The following is a 20,047-nucleotide window of genomic DNA, read 5'->3' as shown; positions in this document are numbered from 1 at the left end:
CAGCAGCGCTCTCAAAGGTTGTGGAGGCGAAGTGTGCTCTGAGTCTGCTGGTTTTGCAAGCCGGGATGAGTGGAGCCAAGCTGATCCGGGCCGCGCTGTGTGCGATGTGTGTCAATGTTGAGAGCCGCAGATGAACCACGACAGAGTCGAGATGGAAAGAACTGAGGTGAGGATGCGGATGCACCGTTCTGAGAGGTGGCGTTCTGGATGCGCAGAGGTGCTGAAATCAAGTGTGGCCAAGAACACGCCAGTGACAATAGCGGGAGCAGTGTCAAGAAGCGGGTGCAGGTGGCGTAGTGGATCCGGGCGAGCTAGGCGAATGAAACGAGATGCGAAGAACGGACGTGGGGGAGACGGAAGCTGTAAAGGCTCGAGGGACTAGGGATTCGGGGCAAGGCGGCAGAAAAGTCTGGGTAGGTGAGGATGCTGAGAGGGGCGGCTGTATGGGTGGAAGGGAGCAGGACAATGGCAGCGGCAGGCGGTCGAGCGGAAGTGGGCGGGCTTGGAGTGAGCGGAACGGAGGCCGTTCCAAGTCAAAGCTGACCAGCAGAGTCGAATATTGGAGACAAGGCGGGATGCCAGTGAGCACGGAAACCGGGGTTAGGGTGCATCCAAAGGTTTGGTGCATAGAAGTCGAGGCGGCGCGTGGTGGGGCTGCTGAGATCTTGTCCAAAGTCGGATGGATGCCACACCAAGCAAAAGGGCTTTCCTCTGTTTGCACACGGTCGCTGGTGATTGGCGATGTCCTGGCGGCGGCACAGGCTGGAGCTGCTACTAAAGCCCGAAGAGGTCTGGGATCAGATAGCCCAATGCAAGGTGAGGCGGCGTGGGGCGGGTTGCATTCTGCACTCGAGCCAGGCGGGGACTGAGGATGCAGCTGCCATGAGCCGAGCCAGCGAGCGGGTGAGCGTCGAAACTGTGCTTGGGCGCGGCAGGCAGGAGCGCGCGGGAGAGGCGAAGCGCGAGCCAGGGCCAAAAGCATCCGAGCCACTGGAGGGACCAAGAGCCGAGCCGAGCCGTCGAAGCTCATCATCCCAGAGCGCCGAACGCGATTGGGCTAAGTTACGGCTCTCGACCAGCTGTGCTTTTTTTGGTGGGCCAGGTCACTCGCAGCAGCAAGGCTGGCTACAGCCGCAGCCCGAAATGCAATGCTGCTCTCCCGCTCCCCTGCTCGCCGCCGGGCGGATGGAGCTTCGACTTCAACCGCTGATCCGCGAGTCTAGCACGCTCCAAGTCTGGTTGGTCGTGAGCGGCGGGTCTAGACTGGAGCGGAGTGTCAGAGGGCCGCATGAGTTGCGGTGCCATATGGCTATTTGCTCGAGCCGGGTGCCGGACGACTGCGCAGCACGCAAGCCGCGGCACAAAAGCAGAGGGACATCGAATCGGCTGCTTCCTGCGACAGTGCGCAGTTACGCTGCACTGCAAGTGGGCGCTGCAGCAGCCAAGCGAGCGTCCGTCGAACGGTAATTTCGGGCGTAAACCCTTTTTCTATTTTTTTGTGTCTTTTCTCGTCTGTTTTTTTGTTTGCACCCCTTGATTTCCTAAGGAAATGTCGAATTGGGTTTGCGTAGGCGACTTGGCCTTGTGGCTGCGCTTGATCTTGACACGAGCTCGCGAAGCGCCAGGGCGTGTGCTCTAGGTCAGGCTAACTTACAGAACAGGAACACGCTAACAGGATTTGCTTGGCGGGTGGCTTCCGCTGCGTTGGGCGGGTATTGGCGCTCATTGGCTGTCAATCCTGAAGAGTTCTAACGATAACTAGCGTCGATTTCGCATCGAGCTAATGAACTTCGAATCGCTCTGCGAGAATCAGCGAAATCCGTGGCAAAGTCTTGAACCTTGCTCCCAGCTCTTTCGAGAATGCACGGATGCCAAGTTTGGATTGCCGCCTAACTTCGGCTCAAAAGGCTCAGTCGGATCGTTGGCAATAGGCTGCGAATGAATGTGAGTCGGTACGAGAGCTCGTCTCTCCCAATGCAAAGCGGCCAGAAAACGCTGGCGAGTGAGCACACGGATCAATCTGCTGGCGGGTCTCGTCTTTTTTGATATTGGTTTGGTAGAGTTGCGCGACGCGTGTCAACACCATTGCAGCTTGCGACTCGCGGGCATATCTTTGTTCGTATGCAAAGGAACGAACTCACAAGCTTGGACCTGTCGGGTTTATCGTCGCCATATGTGCAGCGGTGCTCTAGCTTGATCACTCCAGCTTGATCACTCGACAGCGGATGATCCAGTCTCGCCCCGAGGTGCTCAGCGCGCGTCACCAATCTTGGGTTGGTAGGACCGCAATGTGACTTGAAAAGTTGGCCCAACGAAATGGGCGTCCACGGCCTCGAGAACCTCTTCTCATCGGCTTCCTCCATTCCAAGACGCCTCCGCGCCGATACGAAGCTCATCGCCGTACCTCATTTGCATCTGGTGTGACAGGTGCCCCTTTTCAAGCCGAAGAACGGTCGTCACGTCCATCATGTGCCAAATCCGAGCCCATCCATGCCGAAGCGGAGCCGTTCACACGGGTAACAAGCTCAAAGTATCTATGCGCGCTGCACCTCTTCGGCATCAAGCTTCTCATTGGCTATCAACGGAGACGAGGCTGTGGCGATTGCGATCTCTTCGACCGTGAGTACACTCTGCGCTCAGCAGACTTGCCACGCCTTCTCGACCGGCAAGAGAATCGCTGAGGAGCGCCAGGCGCCGTGCTATCTGCAGATGACTTGGATCTTTTGGGACCGCGGATAGATGGAAGCACCGCAAGCCTCGTGCTCGTTCGCCGTCTTCTCGCCTGCTGGGTGGAATGGTGGGACCGGCTGTTCACTCGTGCTGCGATGTTGCCATTGCTTTCCCTGCCGTCCATCTCTGTGCTGAGCAGCTCGGGGCCAGGGACGCCTGCCTCGTCTATTAAAGCCAGCCGTCTTCGCTGCTCAGCCCTCCCCTCCGTCTCTTCACTTCCATATCATCCGCTCTTCAACCCCTTCATCGCTTCTTTTACTTCCTCAATTCACAATTTTCCCTTCCTTTCCGCTGTACATACCGCTCAATCTCTCTTCTCTTCGCATCCTTTACCTCCACCTCCTCTCTTTGCGACTCTACGCTCACCATGCCTCGCACCCGAGGAAAACGAGAGCCGCACGAGCACTTCAAGGACAAGCCGCCAGACAAGCCCAAATCGAAGTCGTCGGACAAGGTCAAGGTCAAGGTCAAGGACAAGGGCAAGTCCAAGTCCGAGTGAGCATCGTCTTGCAGGGCTAAAGAGTCTGCGCACCGCGAAGGACCCTCGGGTACTTCAGCTGCCGACTTGGCCGACGTTGTGATGCAGCCACCCGAAACCAACGATGCCAAAGCTCCTGGCCGCGACTCGACACCCGAAGTGGCGATTGCCGACGTCGTGATGACCGACGCTCCAGTCGCTGCTGCCGACCGGCCCAGCGCCGCCTCTGAGGCGCAGCTCGTCACACCCAAGAAAAGGCCTCGGACCGCCATGCCCCCGCAAGAGCAAGGCACCGGCAGCCAGGCGAGCCCTAAGAAGCGGGGCAAAAACAAGCACAAGCACAAGGCGCAGCCTTTCGGCTCGGCCAGGCAGGGTGCTACAGCTTCGACGGCCAGCGACACGCGCCGATCCCGTCGTGACGGCGGAGCGGCATCTGCCACGCTGGCCTCACCTGCACGATCGAAGGCTCACGTTCGGCCTATTGCTCCTACACCGACCACAGCAAGGACCTTTCACGAAATGGTGTCGAGTGCAAGCCCGCGTCCCGGCATCAGCATCAACATTGCTGGCGCATGAGGCCAACGCGGATCCGACAGCGCGCGCTTGTCCAGCGGAAGTGCTCAGGACGTCAAGAAGGCCAAGCAGCTCATCACGATGTAAGTGCAGTGGTCAGTCTTTTCGCGCACAAGGCGCCTCGGCGTCCATAGACACTCGAAGACATGTTTGGATGTGTGGTGTGTTCCGAGCCGACGCTGACATTCCTCTTGCTTTTTGGTTCTCTTTTGCAGTGGTCTGCAGCAGATCGATACGTTCAAGGATACTGCCGAGCCAGGTCAGCCCAACTGGGCTTTCCTGCGCCAAAAATGGCCGTACGGCTACGTCGAGCGGGTGGTCGACGATATTTTCTATCGCGGCCTCACGCTCAAGGACGGAAGTTCGTCGAGCAACTGCACTGCCGCCGAGACCATCGCTCGGCTTGGCTTCGAGAAGGACGACGTGGAGCAGGTGCTCAGGGTCTTCAACGTCGCCTTCCACGCCCTGCTTGTGCGCCAGATCCGACTGACTGGACGCAAGACCATTCCTCGGGACTTCAAATTTTTGCGCCCTGGCTGGGTTGCCGACGTCAAGGCGATCTTTTAGGCGTACCCGCTCCTCAAGACTTGGCGTGATCCTCCGGCCGAGTTTCCCCTTCTTCCAGTCGTGGGTTCTCGTTGCTCTCGATGATTTCGGAATGATCGGAATCAACCAGAACCTACAGCTCGAGGAAGGCGATGCTCGCCCGGCGCCTCTGCCAGGAGCCGACGCGACTTTCATCTTTCAGCAGTGCGCTCTGGAGAGGAGCTGGAGCAAGCTGCGGAGCTCCTCATCAAGTCCGACCACATGCGACAGTACGAGGTGATTCATCTGGGACTTGTAGCAACATCGCTGGCCGACTCGGAAGACCGCCCGCTCGATCTAAAGGCACGGGCCCACGCTGCGTTCAGGGACGTGCCGTCCACCAGGGCGCAGGTCGCAGTTGGCCTCATCTATCGCATCTTGGCTTGCACAACCGAGAGAGACTTCAATGTGAAATTCTTTGTGACGCTCCCCGACGAAGTGCTCCCAAAGCAGCTCGACCGAAGCGAGAGACCGCAGAAGAACGTCGTCTTCTGTGTTTACGGCACTGTGTGTCTGCTGCTGGCGTGCATGCTAGACCTTGTCGGCGTCGGATTCTTGAATCTTTTCGGCGGAGACCAGTGTGATCTGGCAGATCGCCTTCATCGTTGGGCGCAGATTCCCAATGTCCCTGTTATTTTCATCTCTCCGGCATTGTAATCGACTCGACGCTGCCCTTGCATGTCTACGAATGAGCCGCTTGCTGATGTACTGGGGGCCGCTCGGAAATCCAGCCGAGAACTGGACTCAAACGCGGATTTCGCATTCGCACGCCAAGGGCCGCATGAATGAATCCCGGGTGATCTTGCACGCGAATCTTCCCGCCAGGGTCCAAGCTCCACCGGCAGTTTGGTGCTAGCTTATTACTGTAAATTTAGTTCGTTCACCCTGGCCATGCCCGGGTAAAGTTCTTCCTCTCGTTTGTTTTAGCACATCAGACACCGAGAGACAGGCCTGGAATGCTCCGTCCTGCATCAACTTTGACTCCGTGCGAATTAAGTGGCTTCCCGAGTCTCTTCGTTTTGGCTCGGGGTTGGAGGATTTTTGGCGTTGTTTTCTCGCATCGATTTTTTTGTGCTTCATTTTTCACTTCTTTGCTGGGTTTCTTTCAAAACTTTATTCCCAGACACGACACAAGTTCTTGGCTCGCGACGAAAAACGTCGGAAGACGGACAACTTGCAGGAGGAGGTGGGGAACAATGGCAGCGTGCCTAGTGAGACTGACAATTGGATCAGTGCATGTCTACGAAACAGCAATTTCCGGCCAAGCACAGTTAACGTTGAGGGGAACGCCCGCTCTTCCCGCATCGGCTACGGCAGAACGAATGCACCATACCAGAGCGCTGTGGGCAAGCTTTCTGGCTTACTGCACCTTCTCCCACTCGTCGCCCGACGAGCCGCTGCTGGGCACAGTGGTTTTTTTGAGTGTGATGACAGGGTCGTCGTCCTTGGACTGTGCGGGAGGTCGTGCGTCTTGCGTATCGAGAATCGGCTGCGAGTCTTGTTCGTCATCGGTGGAAGCCTGCGCTGCATGTTCGCGAACAACAAACTCGTCTCCAGCGAGCGAGCTCCAAGGAGGCAGATCTCCTTTGCGGGCGCTGCGCCAGACCTGGCGCGCCGTCTTCTCGCAGAGGCCGACATACTCGCGCGCCATGCGCAGCACACGTCCCGAATCCGACGGGTCGCCCTGCACGGTGCGGGGATCGACGCCAGCGAGCGCCAGCCGCGCTCCCACTCCGGGACCGGCACCGCCGAGCTGCGAGCGATAGTACTCGATGGTCTCGACGCCGACGTACTCGCGGCCCCAGAAATCCGAGCGGCTTCCGTAGCGCTTCTTCGGATCCAGGTCCGGTGCCAGACACGCGTGGCTGACCGAGACGGCTCCTTTGAACGGATCGATCGGGTGATGCGGCGAGCCTACCCAGCGTGCAATGTAGAAGCTCGCTACGACGAATACCGTCACCCACGAAGCGACGAACTGCGACATCATGGTCGAAGCCACCACGCCCGGATGGGCAAGGAAGCTGCGTGGCTCGGGCTGGCCGGGGAGCGCCCGGGACGGTGGCGGCAGGCCGAGGAAGCCATGCGGTGCGGTGCCACTCGCCGACGACGCAGTTCGTCGCATGCGCGAGTCCGCGGGCGAGGCGGCGCTGTCAAAGGGCGACATGCCGAGCGCCGAGGGTCGCTCTTCCATAGGAGTGCCTGGCTGCGTACGCATGCGACGCGTCTCCAGCGCATCGTCGAGCCCAAGTGCGGCGAGCTCGCACTGGTATTTGGTCGATTCGTAGGGGAGAGGCGACTTGGCTGCATCGATGCACTGATAGTCCGAGGCGTCGTAGTACTTGGAGAAGGCCTCGACGGAGCTGGTCCAGATGATGCGCGAAGGCACCGAGTACGGAGTGGCACGCAGCGAGGGCAGCAAGGCGCGCACCAGGATCCAGTGGGCGCCCACGTTGCACTGCCACACCCAACCGAAGCCGTCGTCGCTCTTGTCGCCCGCACGCTGCATCTTGTAGGCAGGCCAGGTGACGGCGTAGCGGAACTGCGTCATGATCATCCAGACGGCGTAGAACCAATTCATGCCGGTCCATGCGGACGAGCCGGCATTGAGAACGACGTGGGTGACGTGCGTGTACCTCTCGCGCACCATGCGAGCACACTCGAGCGCACTGCCCATGCTACCCAGGTCGAGCGGGACAAACTCGATGCGGGTGCCCTGGCAAAAGCGACGGCGGTAGCGTGCATTGGCACGCTTGTTGCGCTGCTCGAGGCTGGCGTTGAGGTCCGGAGAGCTGGGCGAGCCATCTTTGGCTGCAGCGCCTGTCGATGTGGCATCATCGGTACGAGCGTCGGCGCCATCCGGATCCTCGTCATCGTCGAGATCAGCTTCGTCGTCGTTGGCGAATGCCTTGCGCAGCTTTCTCCTGCGTCTTACGTTGTTCTCCTGGGCATGTGCTATGAGCGCGGGATCGGCGTCCTCATGCGGCGTGTCACGAATGTCGTCCTCGGTCTCGGGATCTGTGAGCTTGTCATCCTTGGTGGTGGTGTCAAAGGCGAAGGCCCAGCTCTCTGGAGGGCCCGTGGGCGTATCCTCGTGCTCGGGAAGATTCTCGATCCAGTCGAGCAGCTGCTTGAGCTGCTGACGCGCCTTGTGAGCCTTGATGGGATTGCGGCAGGCGAGGACGATGGTGCATCCGTCTGGCGCCGCAAAGGGCGAGGGGCTCGGCTCCACGGACGGGTCCGGGCGGCACTGCGGATGTGAAGGCAGCGTATCGCTCGGGCTGGGCGACGAGAGCTGTACGATGAGCCTCTGGCAAATGCCGAAACCCACGCCGGCATTCGCACCAGTGATGAGGATGACCGGACGGAGCTCCTTGGGACGAGAGGCTGAAGAGTCGGCCGCCGACATGTTGACTTGCGTGCAGTCGACGAGCTCGACTAGACTGGCAACAGCGGGAGAGACGTTCGGGGGCGAGGGTGCTAAGGCAGAGCTTGACGAAATGAAGGCGGAGAGGATCGATCCTTTGGCACCATCCAGATGTGGAGAAGTCTCTTGCCCCCGACACTCACGCACGCATGATCACACCCGCGCTCTGTGTGAAACCGCAGGACGAGCGTGTGCAAGCTCATGACCTGATTTCCGCACTTCTCCACTGAAGGCCCAATCCAGGGTCTCCCATTTTTGACTTTGACCCCTTTCTGAGCTGAACAACGCCTCAGATCGAAGATGTGAGATCGGGTCTGACCATCGGGTCAAAAGCTCACGCACTGCGCTGACGGCTTCGTGGAGAAGGTGCGGTTCTTCTTTTTCGCCGAGAGCGCAGGCGCCGCATTCCACGCAGCTTGGCTTCCCTCCAACAAGATCTCGTTCTTGCAAACTACATCACAAGTCATCATGTCTGGACAGCGAGCACGACAGCTCATCACGGCTGCCTATGCGCAGTACGCCAACGATGCTGTAAGTGTAGCTCGCCCCAAGCAGCCGACTCCAAGCGAGCCTGTAGCTTCGCACCTCTTCTTGCGCCCAGCTTGCTCAAATGACTGATCTCACAGACACACCTCGCTCTCGCCTCCCGTTCACTATGCCGACCTGGCGCTGCTCGCCTCGCACACTTTGCACCGACGCCTGCCCGATCCTTAATTGCTGAAACATTCTCGACATCATCCTCGACATCGCAGAGCGCAATCCAGCAGCTTCAGGGCGACAGCGCGCTGCCTCTCACCGACCTTGCCGACAAGCTCGCTGGCCTGACCGGCAAGTCGACGCACATCTTCGGTGCCGACGACAAGGCCAAGGCCGCCACCAACGAGTGGTTGCAGAAGCTCGACAAGGCGGACGAGCAGCAGTTTGTCTCTGCCGAGGGCCTCAAGGCGCTCGACGCCCAGCTCAGCAACGTCACCTTCCTCGCATCCAACGAGCCTACCGTGGCGGATCTTGCCCTCTTTGCTTCCATCTACCCCGCCGTGTCCAAGCTGCAGCCCGCCGAGCAGCACGCCGCCCCTTCGGTCGCACGCTACGTCTCGCACCTGTCCAACCTGAGCCAGGTCGCCAAGGCTGCGAACGCCGCCCAGCTTGGATTCTCCTCCTTCGAGCCTGTCTACGAGGGCATGCCCAAGATCGAGCGTGCCAAGCCCGAGGACCTGAAGAAGGCCAAGAAGGCCAACAAGGAGGCGGCGGCGGCTTCGTCGGTGGCAGCGACCGACGGCGAGAAGAAGGAGCCTTCCAAGCCGCAGCAGCAGGACCAGCAGCCGAAGAAGGAGAAGAAGGAAAAGAAGGAGAAGGCACCCAAGGAGGCCAAGGCCGGCGGCGGCGGAGGCAAGAAGGGCGGCGCCGCGGCGGGTGCTGCTGACACCACGGGTCCCATCCCTTCGCAGGTCGACCTGCGTGTGGGCAAGATTGTGTCGATCGAGAAGCACCCGGACGCCGATGCACTCTACCTCGAGAAGGTCGACTTTGGAGAGGCCGATGGCCCGCGAACCATCCTCAGTGGACTGGTCCACTTTGTGCCCATCGAGAAGATGCAGAACCGCATGGTGATTGGTGTGTGCAACCTCAAGCCCGTTGCAATGCGTGGCATCAAGTCGTACGGCATGCTCCTCTGCGCCACCCACAAGGACGGCAAGGACGGCGGTGTGGAGCCCGTGTACCCGCCCGCTGGCAGCCAGCCAGGCGACAAGGTCTGGGTCGAGGGCTTCGAGGGCCGTGAGCCCGAGGCTGTGCTCAACCCCAAGAAGAAGGTGCGTCTGTCCAAGATTCCAGGTGGTGTCTTGTTCGTTTTGCGCGATACTGACTCACTCGCATCGCTTCTGCTCGTACGCGTGTCTAGATCTTTGAGACGATCCAGCCTGGATACACGACCACCGAGAACAAGGAGTGCGCCTGGGTGGGTGCGCTCCCGGATGCTGCGGATCCCGAGGCGGACAAGAAGCCGCGTCTGCTGCGAACCGAAAAGGGCGTTCTCTACTCGGAGAACTTTGTGGGCGCCTCGCTCTCCTAAGCAGCTGCCGCGTAGACCACAGCTTCCAAAATTGCAGCCCGACGTGCTCCCAACACGGCCCTGCCTGTGTGTTGTTCGACTGTGCGCGACCGAGCACGGATCAGTGAGCCAGGCGTGTGCGATCAGCCGACCGGATTCTTTGGGAAAGTATAGAGCAATGGACATTCGACAGATGTCATGGCGAGAGAGAATCTGTACAGGCTGGAGAGTAGGAACGGATCTATGCGTCCGACTCGACGTCTTCCTTCTTTTGCTGTTGAAGTTTGTGCAATTACGCAAAGGCGGTCAAAGGGCAAAGGTCAGCGTCCAATCGAATGAACAAATGCCCTGACGAAAGCTACTGTTGCTCTCAGGCATCAAAATGTCGGAGAGCTTTAGGGTACATACCTTGAAGAAGCTTTGACGGCGGGCCTCGCGTGCCTCCTTCCAGCTGAGCTCGTGCGTGCCATGCGATGCGTCGTGGTCGGAGTGTGTGAAGTCATTTGGCGAGGGGCGTGCGTAGACACCGGAAAGCGACTTGCCCGCCGCGTCAAAGGTGCCGATCAATGCGGCGAGACTGGCGCAACCTCCGAACATCATGGGGACCGAGCGAGCGGCAGCGCCGAGAACCACACCGGCGGCGCAACCACCAATGGCTCCGTTGATGGCATCGTCCTTCTGGCGGAAGTTGGCGACGGTCGCATCGGTGTACGAGAAGATACCTCCCATCGCAGCTGCGCGTAGGAGTAGAGTCGCGATACGGAGCAAGACGCAGACAAGACAATTGGTCAGCATCGCCAACGCTGGAAGCCACCATTGCAGCTTGTGGGCTTCATGCGGGAGTAAACTTACTGAAGAGGGCGATGGTGCTACCTGTGCGGGTGAAGACACCGAGCGCACCCTTGTTGTGGGTTTGCACACTGTTCTGGATGGCACTGACCAGGAGACCAGCGCCGGCGCTCGCAGCACCGGAGGTCATTCCATCAGCGATTGCGGAACGTTCCGAGTAGGTCTCGGTGACGACCTGCTCGTTGGTCTTGTTGGCCATGCTGGGCACAGAAGCGCGATGCGAGCGTGGGCTGTGTGCGTGTGAATGTGTCGAGAGCGGTGCGAGAGGTCGTAGCGCGTGCTGAAGTGCTATCCGACGTCGGTGCGGAAGAAGGAGATGCGATCCGCAGTTGCAACCAAGGTGATAGACAGGGTTCGAGATGGTGGTCGACCAAAGTCACATTCGACGACATGCGAGCACCATCACGCTTCGAAGCGCTGTTTCTGGCAGTCGATCCGCCGTCGCTCCCGGCACGAGTCGAAATCCAATCTTCCGTTTGCGATTTCCACTCTTCTCGTCCGAGTCGAAAAATCGGCGCTTGGCCCAGGTTGGCCAGGCGCACGCGTCGTGATCGACTCCTTTTTTTGCGGCTGCAGCTGGCTCTCTGCCTTTTCCACGTTAGTTAGCGGGAGCAGTCTGCTGGGCAGGAAGGATGAGGCGGGGGCCCATGCGCTGCCTCTCCTTTACACGCGGCCGCTGCCCTCCACTTGATGCAGCGGAAAGTGACGTGGTGCGCAGCTCAACGCCTTGGTTGGCAAGGCCGCCTCTCACCTTCCTTTCCACCACAATCATTCCATCATCTACTAATTGAGGCTTCAAAGCAACACAGCATGGACGAGAGCATTCAGCAATTCGCCGCCATCACAGGCGCATCGGCCGACCGCGCTCGCTTCTTCCTCGAGGCGGCAGGAGGGGATCTGCAGACCGCCATGTCCAGCTTCTACGAATCCGAACAGGGCGGCGCTGACGACGGGGACCAGGCGCCTTCCTCGGCTGCGGACACGTACACAGGGCCACGCACGCTTTCTGACCAGCCAGCTCCGTCCGCCTTTGGGTCCACTGCAGCAACGAGCCGGCCGTCGCAACCTGCAGCGAGCAGCAGCAGTCGTGGCGCTGGTCGCGGTGGTATCTCCACCTTACGTGACCTTCAATCGTCCAACGATGCTCCTTCCAGTCGAAGGGGTAACGACGACAGCGAGGACGAGAGCGATGACGACGACGACGACGAGATGAACTACTTTGCCGGTGGCGAGAAGAGTGCGCTCAGCGTCGAGAATCCCGAAGCGCGTCGTCGCAGAGGCCAGCCAGGCGGAGACCTGGTGCAAGAGATCCTGCGCCGTGCGGCAGAGGAGTCCAGACGCAACCCCGACGAGCTCGCCGCCGGAGGCTCCGGCCAATCCGCTGCCTCCGGCTCGCTCGCCTTCGCCGGACGCGGCAGAACCATCAACGACTCGGGCGAGGCCGCCGGATCGTCGTCGTCGGCCACTCCTTCCATGCCTGGTGGTCTCTCGAACCAGACCCAAGACAACGACGAGGACGAGGGTGAAGTGGTGATCCGCCACCTGACGTTCTGGGAAGATGGCTTCTCGATCGAGGATGGCGAGCTGATGCGGTACGACGATCCTGCGCACGCAGAGACGCTGGCTGCGATCAACGCGGGTCACGCACCGCTGAGCCTGCTCAACGTTCGCTTCGGCCAGCGGGTCAACGTGCACGTGCAGCGACGCACAGATGAAAAGTACAAGCCGCCACCCATGAAGCCTTTCGCGGGCTCGGGCAACCGGCTTGGGTCGCCCGCTCCGGCGTCGTTTGGTGCGAGCCAGTCGCGAACGCAGCCCGTCGCATCTTCGTCGACATCAACCTCGGCAAGCGCTGGCGACTTTAAGGTGGACGCAGACAAGCCGACGACGCAGCTGCAGATCCGGCTCGGCGACGGACAGAGAATGACGGCGCGCTTCAACACCCACCACACCGTCGCCGACGTTCGAGGCTACATCAATGCGTAAGTTTTCTCCCTCGCCTTGACTCGTTTGACAAGAGTGCAGTTTGACTGACTAATAGCATTTTCATCCTTTGGCGAATGTTGTGCAGAGCGAACCCGGGCATGTCGACGCGCAACTACGTGCTCAGCTCGTCGTTCCCGCCCAAAACGCTGACGGACGAGTCGCAGACACTCGAGGCTGCGGGCCTGCTCAATGCCGTCGTCATTCAAAAGTTCCAGTAGATGTCCCCACCCAGGTGGGCGTTGAATGGCACTTCCCACCTTTTCTCGGCTGCATGCAGATCTGTCATACGTGTAGAGGGAGACCCAAGGATTGGCATTGACGCTGAACGCTGCCATGCGGGCGTTGGTCAGTAGATGGGCAGGATGCGCAGGACATCGGCGCAGGCATGGCGGACGAACTCGGGCAAACACTGTTCCTGGATGCGATCGAGCCATTCGAGCTCGTGATGCATAGCTGCCTGCACAGCCGCCTTATTGGCGCCTTCAAAGGGACCCGAGGCCGCATAGCCGTCCTCGTTGGCACCGGCCAGCAGCTGTTCGCGGTCGATGGCGGCGATGAGTTTTGTGATGGTGTTGATGTCCGGTGTCTGGTTTCGCCGACTTCGCGGTTTCTGCTCGACCCAGTCTGCAATGCTCGCCTCGACCGCCTGGATGACGCGCTCGATGTTCTTCCACCCGGGCACCTGCGCGTACAGCTTTGGCGGCGTAGGCCCCACTGCCGCCTGTCGATCCGCATCTCGACCTGGCGTGCCTGCGGCATCCTTGGACGAAGACGGGTCGAGAAGCATGACGGTCTTGCGCAGCGTCGGGGAGCACCGGACGAGCTCGTAGACAAAGTGGTTGATCTCGTGCGTCGATGGCAGGAAATGGTCGGAACGCAGCAGGATCGAATTGAGCGTGGCGATGAGCGCCCTGATGAGCTCGGGCAGGTCGCGGCTCGAGCGAAGCTCGGTGTAGCGAGCGGCGAGGAAGGCGGCGAGTGCGAGCGTGGCACTCCAGCAATCGTGCCAGTCGTACTCGAGCTGAACGCGCTCGTCGGAACACAGCACGACGGCGCGCTGAACGAGTCTGAGGCTGATGAGGTACGAAGCCGTATCGATGCGTTTGCTGAGATTGTAGCGCAGCGAGCAGGTGGCCACGTCGAGCACGGCGGTGATGAGGCGGGTGCGTTTCGTTCGGGGCAGCGCCAGGGCGGGCTCGCGCTGTCGGCAGAGGCGGATGCGCTCGAGCGTGCGAGTGGCGTGCTGCGAGTCGAAGAGCATGTTGCGGCATCCGCGCGGATCGTAGAGGAAGACGAGGAGGCAGAGCAAGCCAATACGACCGTACGAGGCAGAGCGCGCCGAGACCGAGGCGTGCGTGACGAGGTAAGAGGCGAGCGAGGCCAAATGGCAGAAGGAGTCCTCACTGGCTCTTGCGCGTGTGTCGCCGGTGCTCACGTCTGTATCTGCTGTATCCAGAATGAGCGAAGTGAAGGCCTGATTTGATCTGGACAGCAGGAAGAGGGGCAGGAGGATGACGCAGGTGGGCGAAGGTAGATGGGAGAAGTCTGCGCCGACTGCCGAGGCTGCTGATGCTGCCTTTCGTTTTGGGTCGGAGGCCAGTGGTAGAGCGGCAGGGCCGAGGAGTTCGGAGAATCCCGAGACCCAGCGCATGGTGGCGAGTCCAGCGATGCTGCCTGCCAACGAGGGAGGCGAATCGTCGACGACTTGTCGATAGGATTGCACGTCACGGTCCATGGCAGACGCGGCTGCGACGAGGATCTTGGCCATGCATTGCTCGTCGACCCAGTCGCGGAAGCGTCGAGCGTACGGATTGGAGGTGCTGACGTTGAGCGAGATGCCTCCTGCTGAGCCTTGACCGATGGTGGCCAAGAGGCCGAGGAAGACGGCACCTTCGTAGGCGTAGCGGGCGCCGCCGGGGGACGAGGTGAAGGCGGAGGCGGTGACAAAGAGGTCGCGGCGGAGAAAGTAGGCGGCGAGAGAGGTTTGGGCGACGCACGAGAGCCAAAGGAGGCCGAGCTGGAGTGCGCGATGCTGCACCTCTGCATCGATCCAGGCCCTTGCTTCGGCAGCATGTGCATCCGAGTCGTCAGCGTCGTCACGGGTGGAGGAAGGGATGCGGACGCGAGCGAGATCGCCGCCGCGAAGGGTGTCGTGGATCGAGTCTACGAGGAGGGTGAAGACGTCGTCGGCCTCGTCCATTCCGCCTGCGAAGATGGTGATGAGATCGAACGAGTAGTTGGAGAAGCGCTTGCTGAGGATGGGGTAGGAGAGGGCGACGAGCGTGTCGACGGCGTTCCTCCTGCGCACCTCATCCTCGTCGCTCTCGCGCCATACGCGGATGGCCTCCCTCCAGAGGGCGCCAACGTTGTCGGCGATGCGGGCGCCTTGGCTGTGCGGGCTGTCGTCGAGGAGTTTTTCGGGCGGGATGGCAGCGAGCAGATCGGCGACCAAGCGCGTTTCGACGGGCAGGCAGAGCAGGTCGGCAAAGTAGCGCGAGCGAGGCCCCGAGTTGGACTTGCCCGCCGACTTGGAGCGCGCCACAGCCGGGCGCGACTGGGAGGATGAAGAGGAGGGATGGTCATCCACCGAGGCATCGTCCAAGGCCCACGGCTGTCTTCCCTGGAGCAGAGCCGTGTAGGACTCGCTGAACTTGGACTGGAGCGGCGGTCGGCTCGTTCCGATGGCAGCGCCGTTGGAAGCCATCTTGGTGGGGATGTGATCACAGCAGAGAAGCAAGGAGCGACGATGGCGGAATCGAGCCGACAAAGATCCAAGCCAAGCAGCAGCGTCAGGGTGGGCGCAGTGCAATCTTCCCACGGCTGGCAGGTGCGCCAAGAAGGCTTTGTGTGGGTTGCAACTTCCGAACGCACGGAGTTGAGTGTGCTTTCGCTCGGAGCCTTTCAAGAAGGGTTCGGCAGCTCGAAACGCACGCTCTGCTGCTGCTGCTGCTGCTGCTGCTGCTGCTGCTGCTGAGGGAACACGCCTCGACGCGCCGCCGCCTTGCCGAAAGGAGGGCCGCAACCAACACGCAACAAAGTTGGAAAAAGAGGCAAAGCACGCGCGTCAGGGTGCATTTCTGACTGATGCAGCTGTGGTGTGCAGCCTGAGCCTGCCGAGGCAGAGCGGCAGCTAAGCGCCTCCAACGCGGTCCCACACGTCTCGCATCCAAGGCATTAGGCTGCGTGCGGTGGGCGCTGCAGAAGGCGGTGGGGACGAGGCGAGTGCAACACCCCCGCCGCCAGACTTTGAGCCTCCTTTTGTTCGCCCTCGACCTTCTTCGGCTGCATCCCGCCTCCTGTGCCGTCCAACGTCACCATCAACAACATCGCCCACCTGACAACGCTGCACTCCCGCAACCATGGGCTGGTGAGACTGCACACAGTCTCCTCCTTCTCGTCTTGATCCGACTTGGCACTGCTCTTCTCGTCTTCCGCACACGCCTGCCAACATCTTTGGCGCCATGTCGTCTTCGCTGGTCGAAGACTGGTCCGAGGGCGATTTCGATCTGGATCACACCGCTCTGCGTACGGAGCACCTCTCCCTACACGATGACCACGATGACAATCCCACCACCGCGCACGTCGACGACGACTTTCCCGACTGGGATCATGACGAAGATCAAGACGCATCGGACGAGCAGACGGACACCATCAAGCTGTCCAACATCGCTGGTTCCGCGCTAAAGCAAATGCTCGAGGCCAGCAAGGCTTCCGCCTCCTCCTTGCCCAGCGCAGATCTGCATGCCCTCGACCAACAACTTTTGCATCATGATGCAGATGTAGATCGGCTCGATATCATGCGCTTCGCCAACAGCCACGACGACCTCAACACCTGCTCCACTGCAAGCCTCAGCACATCGGCGAGCACCAGCTATCGCAGCATGATGGGTCTCTCCACCGATCTCACTGATCCAGACAGCCCACACAGCAAGCACGGCACCCGCAACACCACCATCACCTCGTGCTCCAGCTCGGACCGCGCCCGCTCCGACCTTGGCTTCCACTCCTCAGAGCCCGACGATGCCATTGACGAGCTCGACTTTGAGCTCGCTCCCAACATGAACAATCTCAGCCTCTGCTCCTCCCTCTCCCGCGCTCGCTCCAACACCTCTTTCAGCCACGTCAGCCGAGATCTGTGGGACGAGGAGCCGACGCTTGGCGCTTCTGGCACCACCGACCAGCCCGCCACCTCTTCCAAAAGCATATCGGGCGAGAGCGATGCAGATGACGAACACGAAGACCTTCTCGACGGCCTCGATCTCCAAGGCAGCATCTTTGAACCTCAATCCAATCCCGCTGTTCAGCCAGCCCCCTTGCTCAAAGCAAAGCTCGAGGCCATGCTCGATCTCAAGCGCTCCGGTCGTCACCCCGATCAATACCAAAATCCTGCCCACGTCACAGACTCCGATTCGGGCATCGCTGCAGGCCTCGTCATCACTGACGACGTCGACTTGTCGCCCAGTCGCATCACGTCGCGCGGCCTCTCCAACATCCGCCCAAATCCTTCCTATGCGCAGATCGCAAACTCCAGGCTCAGCGCGCAGACCATGATCTCAGACGGTTCCGGCGAGCGTCAACACAGCTCGCACACCGTACTGTCGCATCACCAGCAACACCAGCACCACCGAGCGCCCACAGGCGAGGCGGCCTCACAGCAATCCAAGGGCTTCCGCACGGAACCGCGTGGTCCCCGTCGCTCCCTGCGCTTCAAGCGATCCACGAGCGATCTGCAGACACACATGTCTGCGTCTTCCGCCAATCCTGGCCCGTCCGCATCCAACCGCTCGCAAAATCGCGGGTCCCAGCTGACGCGCAAGAGGTCTCTCCCGTCCATGCGAACGTCCCCGCCAGCACCAGGCAGCGTCAACGCTGCTGCGGTCCAGCTGGGCGCACACACCATCGCCGTGCGCCAACGCCACAATAGCGGTGCCAGCACTTCGTCGTCCGTGTCCCGCAACCGGTCCCACGGCTCTTCCAGACTCACCGACTCGACCGCCGCATCGCGCGCACGCGCAGCCGAAACCGCAGCCGACCAGCTCGCCAGACTGCACAGAGATGCCAAAGCACCAGCCCGTCCCAGCACTCCCGTCTCCATTCCGACAAGATCGTCGCACAATCCGCCACCTCGCATCTCGGTGAGCACAAGATCCAAGACCAGGGCGGAGCGCCAGGGCTTGTCGGGCGAAAGCCAGCCCGCCGCTCGGCTCTTGAAGCGTTCGGCGCCCTACGCAAGCGGCGCCGAGCTGGACGGCATCGACGACCTTACCACTTCCATCAGTCCCTCCGTCAAGCCCATCCCTCTGCCTCCCCCCTCTACATCGGCCAATGCGGGCCGGGGCGCCACCAAGACTGACGACGGCGCATCGCAGTTTCAGCGTGGCGGCAAGTCCAGGCGCGGCGGCAGGAGGCATCCCAAGAGCAAGCCAGGCTTGATCCGCTCGCTCGGTGTGGGTGGATCCCCAACGCAGAAGACTGTCAAAGGCATGCGTTGGAATGCACAGGCGCTCCGATGGGAGGGCAACGAAGCGGTGCTCCGGGACTTTGACCAGGTAATCCAGAGCAGCACTCGGCCTGCGCTCATCTCGCAGATCACAGGCAGCTCCACCAGCTCGCGCCTCACGCACGCCGCGGGCTACACGTCGCCCATCTCGCCCGAGAGCAGCACGTTGATGAACTCGATCGCCTCGGGCGCGCGTGTAGTGGGGGACATGCTGTTCGATCCCGTCCAGATGCGATGGGTGCACAAGTCGGGCGACGAGGAGGATGACGTCTTTGCTCAATTTGACGAAGCGCTGGACGAAGGCGATGCGTCCCACGACGCGGCGGGCCTCGGTGTCGATGCGGAAGGCGACAACACACTGCGGGCGCGCAGGACACGGTCGATCGAAGCTTTCAGCCAGTCTTCGAACCCTTGGACGCGTCTGAGTGCGAGGGAGCCAGCAGCGACTGCGTCGGACGACGAAGCGTACGAACGCAGCCTCAACCGCAAGCACGACCAGGCGATTCGCAGGGCGCTGTCGCGCGGTGCATTCGCGGCGAGCGTGGGCATCGAGCGCGACATCTGGGATGCGTGCGTGCAGGCCGACAAGCGACACGCGCTCGAAGTGGGTGCGTGGCTCCCCCACCCCGCGCCGCATCGCTCGCGCATGCGCACGCGCTCGCACACCTCGGACCGCGCCATGACCATGGACGAGATCGACCGGCCACGTCCGCATCTTTACTACCTCGAGAAGATTGCAAAAAGCATCCCGAGGTCCGACGCAAGCTGATCCGTCCCGCCATCCCGCAGTATTCTAAATTACTTGGGCTAATGTTTTTGGTCACCTGTTTCTGTCCATGCTCGCCGGGCGATCGCTTGTGAAATTTATACCCCTTCAATCGTGCGCACATGGAACTGGTATTGGTATTGCTCTTGGGTGGATCGATAAGTACAGGCAAAGACTGATTCCGTTGACAGGGGATGGGGACTGTGAGAGCGGCAGGGGTGAGAGTCTACTCCTTCTTGGCGCCTCGCTTTGGTTGTGTCCTAGTTCCCTTTGCCGGGGGCTTGGCTTGGGTCTTTGGGGTCTTTTTCTTTGGCTGTGCGGCTTCCTTGGGCTTGTCCTCGTCGGCCTTTCTCTTTGCACCCGAAGTCTTGGAGTCGTCCTTGCTGTCCTTGCTTTCCTTGCTGTCCGTGCTGGCCTTCTTGGTCTTGGGAGTGCCAACGGGAGCGGAGGGGTCTTTGCGCTCGCCCTTTTCGACGGCCTCCTTCTTGGGCTTGGGAGTGCCGGTCTTGGCCTCGTTGGCATTGTCACCCGTGTCCTCGTATCTGCCACCTTTGGCTTCGTATTTCTTGGCCATCTCTGCGGCCTGCACCATGAAAGATTCATATAAGTCAGAATGCTGCGATTAAGAGAGAGAGACCCGCTTTTGGGTAGGTCTTACCTTGTATGCGGACCAGTTGCCTTTGCCTCCGCCCTTCTCCATGTTTAGCACCTCTGTGGACAGTCAAGCAGCCGTAGAGGTCGAGTTAGTATCTGGATGCGACCGAGGCAATCTGGAGTAGGGAAATCGAAGTGTACCTTTGCGCGCCTCCTCGCGCTTCTTGGGATCGGTAGGCTTTCCTTTGGAAGAAGGCATGTCGACTAAGCCACAACTGGGGGACTATCAATCAGGCGAACCGGGGTAAAGACGACGAGAGCGATCAGTCCTCAAGCGATGGAGACAGAGATGATGGTGGTTGATGGCAGGGAGAGGGGTTCAATGCAAGATGGACAGCTCGATTATGCATGCACATGCAGGAGACTTGTGGAGGGAAGGCGGGCGAGGCTGCATCGAGTGGCATCCACGATCGAGAGCCGGCCGTACATCCTACAGCCATACGCCACACTAG

The 20,047-nt window shown here is 60.6% G+C and overlaps 9 protein-coding genes across 9 annotated transcripts; 4 read left to right on the top strand and 5 right to left on the bottom strand.

Annotated features, from left to right (window-relative positions):
* Window positions 1-11: 11 nt before the first annotated feature.
* Window positions 12-1,726, bottom strand: PAN0_010c4082 (uncharacterized protein; the record flags this gene model as incomplete). The annotated part of the gene is made up of 4 exons (XM_014800536.1): window positions 12-203; window positions 345-501; window positions 724-791; window positions 1,655-1,726. 4 exons carry the CDS (start codon window positions 1,724-1,726, stop codon window positions 12-14), a joined length of 489 nt encoding a protein of 162 aa, XP_014656022.1.
* A 1,371-nt stretch (window positions 1,727-3,097) lies between these two features.
* PAN0_010d4081 (uncharacterized protein) lies at window positions 3,098-5,023 on the top strand (the record flags this gene model as incomplete). Its single annotated transcript, XM_014800535.1, has 5 exons — window positions 3,098-3,196; window positions 3,254-3,732; window positions 3,805-3,864; window positions 3,997-4,330; window positions 4,547-5,023. The coding sequence occupies 5 exons, from the start codon at window positions 3,098-3,100 to the stop codon at window positions 5,021-5,023; spliced, it is 1,449 nt and encodes a 482-aa protein (XP_014656021.1).
* Window positions 5,024-5,726: 703 nt separating this feature from the next.
* Window positions 5,727-7,772, bottom strand: PAN0_010c4080 (NAD(P)-binding protein; the record flags this gene model as incomplete). Its single annotated transcript, XM_014800534.1, has 1 exon — window positions 5,727-7,772. One exon carries the CDS (start codon window positions 7,770-7,772, stop codon window positions 5,727-5,729), a length of 2,046 nt encoding a protein of 681 aa, XP_014656020.1.
* A 486-nt stretch (window positions 7,773-8,258) lies between these two features.
* On the top strand, window positions 8,259-9,861 carry PAN0_010d4079 (nucleic acid-binding protein; the record flags this gene model as incomplete). Its single annotated transcript, XM_014800533.1, has 3 exons — window positions 8,259-8,321; window positions 8,417-9,601; window positions 9,691-9,861. The coding sequence occupies 3 exons, from the start codon at window positions 8,259-8,261 to the stop codon at window positions 9,859-9,861; spliced, it is 1,419 nt and encodes a 472-aa protein (XP_014656019.1).
* Window positions 9,862-10,081: 220 nt separating this feature from the next.
* PAN0_010c4078 (NADH-ubiquinone oxidoreductase 213 kda subunit) lies at window positions 10,082-10,888 on the bottom strand (the record flags this gene model as incomplete). The annotated part of the gene is made up of 3 exons (XM_014800532.1): window positions 10,082-10,114; window positions 10,249-10,574; window positions 10,693-10,888. The coding sequence occupies 3 exons, from the start codon at window positions 10,886-10,888 to the stop codon at window positions 10,082-10,084; spliced, it is 555 nt and encodes a 184-aa protein (XP_014656018.1).
* Window positions 10,889-11,499: 611 nt separating this feature from the next.
* PAN0_010d4077 (SEP-domain-containing protein) lies at window positions 11,500-12,893 on the top strand (the record flags this gene model as incomplete). Its single annotated transcript, XM_014800531.1, has 2 exons — window positions 11,500-12,671; window positions 12,761-12,893. The coding sequence occupies 2 exons, from the start codon at window positions 11,500-11,502 to the stop codon at window positions 12,891-12,893; spliced, it is 1,305 nt and encodes a 434-aa protein (XP_014656017.1).
* A 128-nt stretch (window positions 12,894-13,021) lies between these two features.
* Window positions 13,022-15,379, bottom strand: PAN0_010c4076 (uncharacterized protein; the record flags this gene model as incomplete). The annotated part of the gene is made up of 1 exon (XM_014800530.1): window positions 13,022-15,379. The coding sequence occupies one exon, from the start codon at window positions 15,377-15,379 to the stop codon at window positions 13,022-13,024; it is 2,358 nt and encodes a 785-aa protein (XP_014656016.1).
* Window positions 15,380-15,421: 42 nt separating this feature from the next.
* Window positions 15,422-18,944, top strand: PAN0_010d4075 (uncharacterized protein; the record flags this gene model as incomplete). The annotated part of the gene is made up of 3 exons (XM_014800529.1): window positions 15,422-15,469; window positions 15,582-15,770; window positions 16,059-18,944. 3 exons carry the CDS (start codon window positions 15,422-15,424, stop codon window positions 18,942-18,944), a joined length of 3,123 nt encoding a protein of 1,040 aa, XP_014656015.1.
* Window positions 18,945-19,167: 223 nt separating this feature from the next.
* On the bottom strand, window positions 19,168-19,794 carry PAN0_010c4074 (uncharacterized protein; the record flags this gene model as incomplete). The annotated part of the gene is made up of 3 exons (XM_014800528.1): window positions 19,168-19,524; window positions 19,600-19,652; window positions 19,737-19,794. 3 exons carry the CDS (start codon window positions 19,792-19,794, stop codon window positions 19,168-19,170), a joined length of 468 nt encoding a protein of 155 aa, XP_014656014.1.
* Window positions 19,795-20,047: the final 253 nt, after the last annotated feature.

The sequence above is a fragment of the Moesziomyces antarcticus genome (assembly GCF_000747765.1).
Source record: "Moesziomyces antarcticus DNA, scaffold: scaffold_v10010, strain JCM 10317, whole genome shotgun sequence".
NCBI lineage: Eukaryota > Fungi > Basidiomycota > Ustilaginomycetes > Ustilaginales > Ustilaginaceae > Moesziomyces > Moesziomyces antarcticus.
The sequence above is the reverse complement of the archived record's forward strand: the minus strand, read 5'-3'. Positions and strand labels throughout refer to the sequence as shown.